This window comes from Musa acuminata, chromosome BXJ1-4 (genome assembly GCF_036884655.1).
Source record: "Musa acuminata AAA Group cultivar baxijiao chromosome BXJ1-4, Cavendish_Baxijiao_AAA, whole genome shotgun sequence".
Lineage (NCBI taxonomy): Eukaryota > Viridiplantae > Streptophyta > Magnoliopsida > Zingiberales > Musaceae > Musa > Musa acuminata.
Genome location: NC_088330.1, coordinates 11,954,624 through 11,966,172, shown reverse-complemented (window position 1 = coordinate 11,966,172; position 11,549 = coordinate 11,954,624). Strand labels below are relative to the sequence as shown.

Below are 11,549 nucleotides of genomic sequence, written 5' to 3'. Positions count from 1 at the left end.
AGAGCTGAAAAACTAGGCAGAGAAAAATTCCCATTCTTGAAATTTGAATCGAGAGGTTTTAAGGAAATACTTGACCGAAAAATTGAATCCACACGTGAAATAGGAAATGTAAACATGAAAAATTACAACAGTGAAATCTATGCAACCTCCCAATTTAGGTAGTTTTCTGCATCCACAGTGTTTGATCCACAAATAACTGGATGGGTACCCATCACGTATTGTGCTTGCTTGCCTCAAAAGCCAACAAGAAGATCAAAGAGGCCAAAGCCCCCAAGCTTTCATAAGTCCTCCGTATGCCACACCACAGACGATCCCCTTCTCTGAAATTCACCCTTCCGAGAATTGTTCATCGCTTTCCCCATCAATGCCAATGCCCTGATGCTTGGCAACTCTTTCCCCTCAAAATACTCGGGAACCACTTTTGGACTTCTGGGCTTGGATAACCCAGTTGTAGCAGCACTTGCCTGAGCTTTGGCTCTCTGAGGACTTCTATGACACCATCTTTCAATCCAATACCATGTTGTCTTTGCTGATAATTCACAACAGCACTCAGGAATACTCGGTGAGTTCTTGGCCCTGTCAAAACTCTGTTGCTTCTCAGGACACTTCATCAAGTCAGAGCTGGATGTATTGTCATTGTGTACATTACTTGACAATCTGCACATTTCTGCACCGGTGGGGCCATCTCTGATTTTCATTCTCTTACTACGATGGCCAAAAGCATAAGGGTCGGGTCCAAGGCGCTTAAGCCATTTGCCATAAGGCTCTGCTTCCATCGGCTTATCTGCTATACTACTAGAATTCAAAATTTTGTACATCTGAACTTGAGAAATAATTTGATGTGCATCGATGCTTTCTGATCTAGATGTGCTGAGTTCTCTGTTACTTACACCACCTGTTTTGTCTAAGGAAGCAGCAGTAGCATGCCGACTCACAGTTCGTTTGATTGGTGAAGCTAATGGATAGTGGGGCTTCATCACGTTGAGGCACACAGGATCCTGCAGAATTCGTTGTTAGTATTGATGTTTATTTTTGTCATCCACCTCTGCTTGAAAGTTGGTGTGTCAAAATATTAAGAATGCATTAAAAAGTGGTTAAGCATAGATAAATATGCATATTATACTACAGACACACATGAAGTGCAAGTACAATATATGTGTTTCCGAGTTCAAGATTAAACAGTGTACCTATCACCGACTTACACAGCATGTGCCATATTCCTTGTTGATGAAATGAAACAATATGTTCTTGGACAGACAAACAAAATGCACAATGGTACAGAGCTAGAGATGCCATCAGAATGACAGAAGATTATCAGTAAAAGGTACAAAGAGGATGCAACTATTAATATTGGTCCCAATTCTCATGAGATAAAACTCCTATTTTGTGATATTAGTCATCAGAAGAAAGCTAAAATGAAATTATGAATCCATAAACCAAATGACCATTTCATTTTATTTCCTGCATGGGGCATCAGAACTTAAATACCAATATGTCCAACTTGAAGCTAGGATAAACATCAATGCGCCAAATGATGATAGATATACTAATTTTACTTAATCAAACTGCAATAGCCATTTGGGATATATTATTAGCTCCTCACCTTTGTCCATTACAGGTGATGGTGGACTTTGTTTTCTGATGTCATAATTTTGTTTTCTTAGCCATGATGTCTCTAGGAAAAGAAATGATCTCCCAACTCTTAGTAATGTCGTTATTCAGTATCCATGGATCTTCCATTTATAAGAAAATAAGCTTGTTAGACATGTGCTTATAGCTTTTCAGATCACATAAGCTACAATATCCAAACCAAAATAATTTGGTCCTACAACTTCTAGTCTCTTCATATGAATATAACTTAAACTGTATACCCTGCTACGCTCTCATTTTATATCCTCTTTCACTGTTTGACAGTCTCATTGTTCTTGAAGGCATTCTTATTAAAATTACATATGCATACTCCTATTTAAATAAACATGCATAGGCCAAAAAAAGCTATGATACAATATACATACAAGTTCATCCATGATGCCATACTTGTAAACTTTCTCTCTGCATGATGATCACACTTCTTTGGCACGTTTACTACATCATCCTAGTAACAATGGCAGACCATTGATAACCTTATGTAATTTGTATTCATCGATTTTCAGTTAATAATTTCAACCAAAACTATCTGAATTTGTAACTTATTTATAGGCTTTAAGTTAGCAAGAAGTTAGGATTTTATGACTGAATGTTGCAGCCTTCCATTGTAAACTATCCAACAGTGGACTCTTATTCCCTACAAAGTTCAAAGATTGTCAATACTTTCGCAAGTCAGTCTGATAGCAAAACCTAAACAATGATCTGATCAACTGTCAAAGAGAACCAGTCTTTGTTAGTGTCTTAGATAGAACTTTTACAGTGGAACGAATAATTCTTTTGTTGCCACAACATCAATACCCTATTGTCAACAGGAGTCAACAGATATCTTTCAAGCCAATCCTCATAAGTAGATTTATATGCTTCATCCTCCTAACCTAAAATGCACAATTATCTTGTTCTCGTGCACAACTTCAAGGGGGCTCCTCAACCATCTTACTTAAAAATAAGAGAGAGAGGGAGAGAGAATTCAGCTGCTGTGTAAAGGCAACATCAAGACAATCATGATTGTTACAAAGAAATAGGAACAAAATGAAAAAACACATATATTGACACTTAAGGTAGTTGAAAATCCAAACAGCAACAAAAATCATCTTCACATAACTTCAATGGCTCAAGAAGGTTCAGTACATGGAATAAAGAACATGTTCCATAAATATAAACTTTTGCAAACTCCAAAATTTCTAGTACATGGAATAAAGAACATGTTCACATATATTGTCAACCATTTCTAGTACATGGAATAAAGAGAATCATGCTTGCACACAAATGATATGTTCAGCCAAGTTGATTGACTAGGGCTATCACATCACTTGTAAACTATTTAATAAATATAAACTTTTGCAAACTCCAAAATTTCTAAGGGCTTACTTTATGCATTTCATGTAAACATTAATTTTTTTTAATATGCATGTAATTGTACCTTCCGTTGTCTGTCAGCAATCATGCCTGCAAAACATGAACCACGAATTAATAATTAGGAAGGAACATGTTCTTTTTACAGTGCTTCCAATAGAGTCATTCTACACCCTATAGCACCTGCTCAAAATTGCAGATAGTTTGATGCTACTTACTAAGATATATAGGAATTTTCATCATATTTTAAAACTTTAAATGTTATTATCAATAAACATCTACCTATTAGAGAGCTTCTTGTCTGGCAAACCTCAATGTCCATTGTCTCAGTTTTAGCTGATGATTCTTTTCTTGTTGCAGTTGTATGTCTCCCATTTCCTTTTCCATTTCCAACTCCATCATCTCCATCTCTGATACCATTTGAGTTAATCAAAAGTAGTGAATCTCCTGATTGTTTTCCATGGCACTTTGATGTTGTTGGGCCTGTTATCATTTCAAACAAGGCGGTACCTTTTGCTTTTCCAGTTTCTGTTGAATCGACAATCAGCTGTTCTCCTTGCAAGACATTCATGCGCATATCCTTAGTTGTTAACCAATGACGATGAGAAATATAAGGGATTTGTGGTGTTACATGTGTATTATTTACAGGATCCATACTGTTATGTATTTCCAATCTTCCAACATTATGAATAAAGCAGTTGGACGTTTTGTTTAATGAGTAGCAGGCATACTCACAGTATTATTATCTCTGTCTGTAGATGGATGAGGAAAATCGCCTGGCCATGAATCTCCTGGTTTCTGCAAGGATCTATGATTTATCTTGGGCCATGAACACCTTTCACTATTAGCAATTTCATTTTCATCTTTCATTTCGGAGACTGTCACTCTCGATGGCCTAGTAAAATTGTGCAACTCATGCTTCAAGTTAGCAAGCCTAGCTTTTTCCAAATGCTCCTCAATCATGTGATCAGATACTGAAGAAACTCTTTTATCTTTGATGTAAATAGGAGAATTCGTAAAATTGTTTCTTGCTGAATGAGAAGCCAAGACAGTAAACTCATCTTGGATAGGTTGTGAGCCTTGAATAGATTCAGAAGATTTGATCTCTTGAGCACTAATTTTTGTCATCCTTCTTGCTTCAAAACAAATCCCTCCTGCTGCAAAGGCTGTCAGATGGGAACTCAATGCTGTTTTTTTTAGTGGCATCTGTGACTCATTTGTTCTATTAACCACTTGATCATGACCAGGCCCTTGTCTCTGATTCAAATTACTCTTTATCTTTTTATTTATGCCATCAATAGGAATGTGATTTTGCTCTGATGTAATACCTTCTGAATCTGGACAATGGCATGCCTTGTAGTTTTCCCAGTTTATAGAAGAATCTTGATGTCTATGAAGATATGATTTATCTGGAATTACCACTTCATCATATGATTTTACATCTTTCTGCAACACAGAATTTTTCATATAGCTTCCAATCTTTTCAGCTCCCATAAATTCAGATGACTTGGGAACATGTGTTGTAAGGCCTAAATCATTAAGATCAGAACTGCATACATTCCTGCATCCAAATGTTCTTCCTTCACTTATATCCATGCTAAACAGTTGAACCTTGAGAGATTTGGTAATTTTAAACTCTCAAGTACCCCTCTTATATTACACGGTCTTCTTTATTGCTTGCATAAGAAAGATCGTAGTGCTCAAGGCAGTGAGGGTTTGACATGACGCTTGGTCACTTCTAATGAGCCATCCTATACGAACAGTACTGGTAAACAGATACTATACCATTTGCATTACTGATCCAATATTTAAATCTTTACTGGTTGCATAACTTTCTATAGCATTCTCTGACATGACATTTCACAATGCAGCATTCAGAACACAACCTGTTGTTCAAACAAAAGGAGCCATAATCCAATGTCAGTTCCAACATTAATTCTTTCACATCCCAGATTTATAAAAAAAAATCATTATTTCGTTATTCATAATTTATAGAAGACTCTCTTTTTTTATCTTTAAATTCAAATCCCTATCGTTACAACACTAAATATTTTTTTAATTGCAAAAAGAATCATATCTTGGGTCATAAGTGATGAAAAAGTTTCCTCCACCCAAACCTCAGACTTATTACGAAGTAGTAAATTACTTTGAAAATAAATATAGGATAAAAACACATTAGCAACCGCACATATTGATAAAAACTTTCGAAAAATCATAAAATAATCTTCAATATTCGTGAAACATATACAAATGTCAATAATTTAATATGACATGATACTATATCAATTTATTATGAAATTCATGTATTAAAAAAATAAGGATAATTCTTATACAATAAATAAAATCATGCATCAGTCATATGAAACACATCTCGATGACATACATAACAGTCAGATAACAAAGGTGTACATCACACCCGATGGTGCACTCTCCCAACAACGAATAGGGAGGCATACTCTACGGGATGAATTCCTCTTAACAGAGGATGGAAAGAACTCATATCACACTCCCAACAACGGATGGAATGGTATCCTGCACTCACCCAAGTGGAGACATGTTCCTCCTAACAATGGGTGGAGGAACCACCTAACCATTGCATCTGACAACTCGTTAATCCCCAAAGGAAGTTATTTTTATTTATTTATATTTTGCTTAATCATTTCCTTAATCATACTGCACAAACAAGGAAATTAAAATTTTAAATAAAGCAACACATTATTTATGATAATTTAATTTATGTTAAGGGAGAAAAAAAATCATTGGTTATTACAAATTCAATATGGTCATAAGAAAAAACGAAGGATCAGATAACCTGGGGAAGTTAAGAAATCTCATTTTCACTTTAAACAACCACATATAGAACCACGAACTTACCAGAATGCTCAAAGCTAAGACAGTAGTATCATAGAAATGGCTAGAAGAACCTTTTTTCATTTAAAGAAAGAGCTTAACGGGCATTCAAGAGGGCAAGAAGGGCACCCACTCTAAACAGGCTTACCATCTGTTTCATCTTCTTTTACACCCTTCATAGGTTTTATGGGACAAGATGTCATGGACAAAACTAAATAAATACAAGAATAGATGCAAGATTCAAGCAACCAAGCCTCAGTAATTGGGAAAGCATAGTTTGCTAACTCCGAGTCCACTCTGCTGGCTATTGAACTGAATGGATATGTGTCAAGATATACTTTTCTCTCAATCTTCTCAAGAACAAACCAATTGTCAGGATTCATATGCTTAGCCCAGAAGACAGAGAATCGACTAACAGGAACATCATGAAAAATGTTTAGCTTCAGTCTGCTCCAAAGTAAAGAAACAAGAATCATATTCTTCCTTACCTTAAAATCAATTCTTCCAACAAAAGATTAAAAAACCCTAAAAGACTACATCTTCCAACAAAATCTATTCCATTCCTGATTTGGGAGAAAACCAGCCCGAGTACTAAGATGCCTCGTCACATTCACGGTATCAAATATAGAAGCAGAGATCCAACTCCCTAATCAAGAACGGAATCTCAAGAAAATAATAGATCAGCAAAGAAGAAAACCTAAAAGCCCTCAATCCACACAGGATCAACAAAACCAAATAACAGAACTAAATGAAAGGAAACGAACAACACAAAAGCACCCAGACCGCCAAGAAACAAATTTTACCCGGTCCGCGCCTAGGGCGAGACATAGGCGAAGGTGCGCCGCCGCAGGGAAGAGGTCAAGTGGCCGGTACCGAGGACCGGAAGGACGAGGCCGAGACCCAAGCAGAAGAAGGGATGCTTGTTTTGGGGATATATGATAGAGAAAGGGCAACCAAGGAGATGGCAAAAGTGAAGGCCACGTCATCGCTACAGGAGTAGCTGACGTAGACGAGATATCTAATGGTTGACGCCAAGCAGCAAAAATATCTTCTCCCTACACTTTTACTGTTCCCTCTCCGTCGCGGCTCTGCAGACAGGAGAAGATATTGTGAGCAATTATTCCGGTTGATAGGGACTCCTCTGCAGACACTGCACGAGCCTTCATCGATGGCCGAGGTGTTGATGCTCTGCACATTGTTGTCGATGCTGGCCGGCGATAAAAACTGTCTTCTTGTGGTTCCAATCACTGAACGAACCTTCATCGATGGCCGAGGTGTTGACGCTCTGCATATCAATCTCTTTACGGTCGTGCCTCTGCAAAGAAGGAATCTCGGCCTTATGAATGGATTCAACCATAGTCCTAAATCTCTTTACGGTCGTGCCTTTGCAAAGAAGGAATCCCGATCTTATCCTCGAGAATGGATTCGACCACAATCGTACACGAAGGGGTAGAACCATTTCAAACATGATGACTTGTAATCCTTATCGCTTGTTTTTACCCCCAACACTTACCATACGGACGGAAAGAAGCTATCGGCCTATCCGAATCGGCAGCGCCTATCTTAGATACCAATCTAGCAAGCGCTTCCTCGATCTCTTCCTCGAAGATGACTCGCTTGCCATCAAAGAGTGCATCTTCTCTGATAGTGGAGATCGCAGGTGCTCTGCATTTGAGTTAGCGAGAGATCACTCAGATCCGGTGGATATGTTCGCATGTGCGAAACTAAGTTGCTTGATCTCTCTTAGTTCCTCTTAGCTCTAGGCCTTGGATCCGGTTCATGGCATGGCTTGTTGTTGAGATGTTCGCGTGTCCGGTTCAAGCTTCTCCTCTGTGTCTTCTAGCTTCGGTAATCGAGAAGGCTCCGTCTCTTCTATCCTAGCTTTCTCTGTTTCTTTCTCGTACGCTGAGGCACGGGGAGAGGAGGTGGAATAAGATTATGCTCGAGGCTTCTCGACAAGATGATGGTGGCGGTGGTGGTGCTGTAGCCGGAGGCTGAGACCTCGGCCTAATCGGGACAGGAAGACGAGGAGTGGTTCTGATCGGGCGATTCTCACTGCTAATGGAGATATGGAGGGATAATTAGAATTAACTTATCATATTGGATTTAAATACTTTGGGCCGATGATTTAGGCCCATCCAATTCGATGCAACGGTACCCAAAAATAAGTTGTTCCATCCACAGGCACCCAAAAAATACTTTTTAACTGATGGCTTGAATCATGGGCACAAAACACAATTGGTGCTCAGTTGTTTTCAGAATAAATTATTTGTCTCAGTATTTGTCATAACATACAAACTAATCATTCAAAGATCAATGACAGATATCAATAAAGAATACAATTTATTATTTACAAGGAGATTAAATAAGGCAAGGAAGAAAGGTTTTTTTTCTTCTATTTAGTTCGATCTTGGACTAATAGTATCTTATTATTATTATTATTATTATTATTATTATTATTATTTAAAAAAAGATTATACTCATATGATCATTCTTTTTTCATAATTTTTATATAATGAGAGAGAAGTAGGAAAATATGATTCATGTATCTTTCTTCAATTGAAATGGTTTTTTAGGTACTAGAAGAAACAATCATCGAGTCAACATATATATTATGAGTTAATATTTGATTTGATCTTGGGCTAATAGTATCTTATTATTATTATTGAAAAAAATATACTTATATATGATCTTTCTTTCTTCACAGTTTTTACATATGGAGAGAGGATCAAGAAACATGATCCATGTAACTTTCTCGATTGAAATGGTTGTTAGAACTAGGAAGAAGGGATAAAGTTATCAACTTTTTATAATTTTAGAAACTTTATCTGTTTCATAATCCAAAATATGAGGTTTATATAATTCTCAAAGATACATTATATTAATTATATTCAAAATAAATTATTCTCTTTCAAGAAACTTTTCAAGAATCAATAACCAATTTGACTTGTTCTTTTATGAACATTTAATCTATTTTTTCTTTTTGATATAATGAATCTCTCTTGCAATGAATATTCTTTTTATGACACTTTAATATGTTTAATTCCAACATTCTTCTCTCCTTAAATTTGTTCCATCTAACATACCAGGTTTTTTTCAAAGTTATTAAAATATTTTAAATTTAAAAGGTTTTATAAGTATATCGATCACTTGTTCATTTATCTTGACATGATGTAGCTCAATTTCTTTATTTTTTATATGATCTATAATGAAATGAAATCATATATCGATATTCTTCGATCTTTTATGGTAGACTAGATTCTTGGCTAAGGCAATAGCTGATTTATTATCAACATAAATCTTGGTTAACTTCTCTTGTGGAATATGAAGTTTTTAGAGTAATCTTTTTAGCTAGATTGCATGACAAACACTAGAAGAAGTTATTATATATTCTGGATGCTTGCTTGTATTATATCATTCTCTTCTGAAGTTATAGTTTTCTTATGCTGCTAATCACTTTTCTCGTTCCAAATCTATTGTTCGTCAAACCTAATATCTCTTGACATAACTTTATTTGTAATAGGATTGTAGAGGTTGTAACCATTCGAATTCTCTAGATAACCTAGCAAAATACATTTTTGACTTTTATCCTTCAATTTTGTTCTCTTTTCTTCTGGTATCTTGGCAAATATAACACTGCTAAAAATTCTTAAATGATCAACTCTTGATTTTTGTAAGTTCTATGCTTCTTCTAGTGTAACATTACTAATTCACTTTATCGAAAAACTTTTAAGCAAATAAACTATATAAGTAACAACATCTTCCCAAAATTTTTTATCGGACCATATTAAGGATAGTCCTATTTTTTCTTTCTCATACATTATTTTGTTGAGGTGTATATGACATAGTGAATTGATGTAGAATTTTATTATTTATACAAAAACTTTTAAATTCATTTAATATATATTCATCATCCCTATCTATTCTTAAACATTTAATCTTACAACAACTTTATATTTAAACCAAATCTTTAAATCCTTTGAATTTGCTTAAAACTTCTTTCTTTTCTTTTAACATATAAACCCAAGTTTTGCTACTATGATCATTATTGAAGGTAAGAAAATATATACTTCCTCCGAGTGATACTGGACTGATAGGGCCATAAACATCCGAGTGTATAAGATCAAGTCGATGCTATGCTCTTTTTGTTCTTTTGACTTTGAAAGACTTTCTTTCTTGCTTACTCATGATATATACTTCACATAATTTTGATGGGCAATCAATTATTGGCATTCCTATCACTATATTATACTTCTCTAAAAGTTTCAAAGTTTCAAAACTTAAGTGAGCATATCTAAGATGTCATAGTGTAGAAATATCCTCAATATCAGTTTTAAAATAATTTGACTAATCAAAAATACATAAATGTAGATGAAACATTCTATTCTTTGTCTTTGTCACATGTGGTATGAATGTTTTATTATTATCACGAATTGAGAGAGCTATATCTTTCATCTCAATATCATAACCTTTTTCAAGTAATTGTCCCAAGCTTAGAATATTATTTGTCATATCAGGAATATAATAAATATCTGAAATGCATAATTCTTTGCCATTATTAAGATCAAGAAAAATTTACCTTTAACTCTTACAAGTCTTTGAGATAAATCACTAAATGTAATGTTCCCGGAATAACTTATATCCATTTCTGAAAATAACTCTTTGATATCACACGTATGATTTAAGGCTCATGAATTTAGATACCATGTCATAGACTGATCCTTTTTCAAATTATCATAAGTCATTAACAAAATTTGATTTTCGTTCTTTTCTTCCTCAAAAATTTACCTTATCACCTTGATTGTTAGGATTATAATAACATTTAGAAGAGTAATGTTCATACCTTTTGCAAATATAGTATTGTATTTCAGACTTTTTAGAGTTTCTACCACATCTATGTCCTCGACCATAACCTTGGCCTCTTTAGCTAGAATTTTCTCCACAATCTTCATTGTTTTGAGATTCTTGATTGGTCTGATTTCTGTCTCCTCTTCCTCTTTGTCCATGTCCTCTTCCTCTTTGAGAATTTGATTCACCTTTATTTTCAAGAGTAAGCTTAGTTTGTAATGCTTGCTCCATAGTTTTATCTTCTCCTCTTTTTGTAATCCTTTGTTCATGAACTTGAAGGGAACTCATATGTTCTTCAAAAGATATTTGTTTCAAATCTTTAGATTCTTCAATTACAATAGCAATAAAATCAAATTTTGGATTTAGAGATCTTAATATTTTTTCTATTACTCTTTGATCACTTATTTGTTCACTATTTCATCTCATTTGATGAATAATAGAAATGATTTTTGAGAATTAATAGGAAATAGTTTGAGAAGTACCTTATTGTAATTATTTAAACTCGGCTTGTAAAACTTGTAAACAAAATTTTTTTACATTATCAACACCACCGAATACTTTTTGAAACATTTCCTAAGCCTCCTTTGAAGTATTTGCTGGAGTGATGATCTCGAACATTGTATCATTAAGCCCTTGATAGATCGTGAATAAAATATTTTTCTCTTTCTTCCTTCTATCTTTGAGTTGCTTTCTTACTTCTGCATTCGTTGCTCCTTCTTCTGCTATACTTAGGTTCAACATATCCATCTTCTATGAACTTTCCTATATCTTGGGAGCCTAGAAGAACATTTATTTGAATGCATCATATATCATAATTTTCTTTTATCAATTTGGAAATTTAAATTTGTATA

The 11,549-nt window shown here is 34.9% G+C and overlaps 1 protein-coding gene across 3 annotated transcripts; it reads right to left on the bottom strand.

Moving 5' to 3' along the window:
- Positions 1 to 5: 5 nt before the first annotated feature.
- Positions 6 to 7,323, bottom strand: LOC135649187 (uncharacterized). 3 transcript variants are annotated; one of them, XM_065167361.1, is made up of 6 exons: positions 6,654 to 7,310; positions 3,736 to 4,886; positions 3,283 to 3,547; positions 3,068 to 3,093; positions 896 to 998; positions 6 to 784 (listed from the first exon to the last, which is right to left on the bottom strand). In XM_065167361.1, exons 2-6 carry the CDS (start codon positions 4,594 to 4,596, stop codon positions 279 to 281), a joined length of 1,761 nt encoding a protein of 586 aa, XP_065023433.1. In that variant the 5' UTR covers positions 4,597 to 4,886; positions 6,654 to 7,310; the 3' UTR covers positions 6 to 278. The 3 variants fall into 3 exon arrangements, with proteins under 3 accessions (XP_065023433.1, XP_065023439.1, XP_065023428.1); XM_065167367.1 differs by lacking the exon at positions 3,068 to 3,093 and having other exon boundaries at positions 891 to 998; positions 6,654 to 7,323; XM_065167356.1 differs by having other exon boundaries at positions 6 to 998; positions 6,654 to 7,216.
- Between the last annotated feature and the right edge of the window lie 4,226 nt (positions 7,324 to 11,549).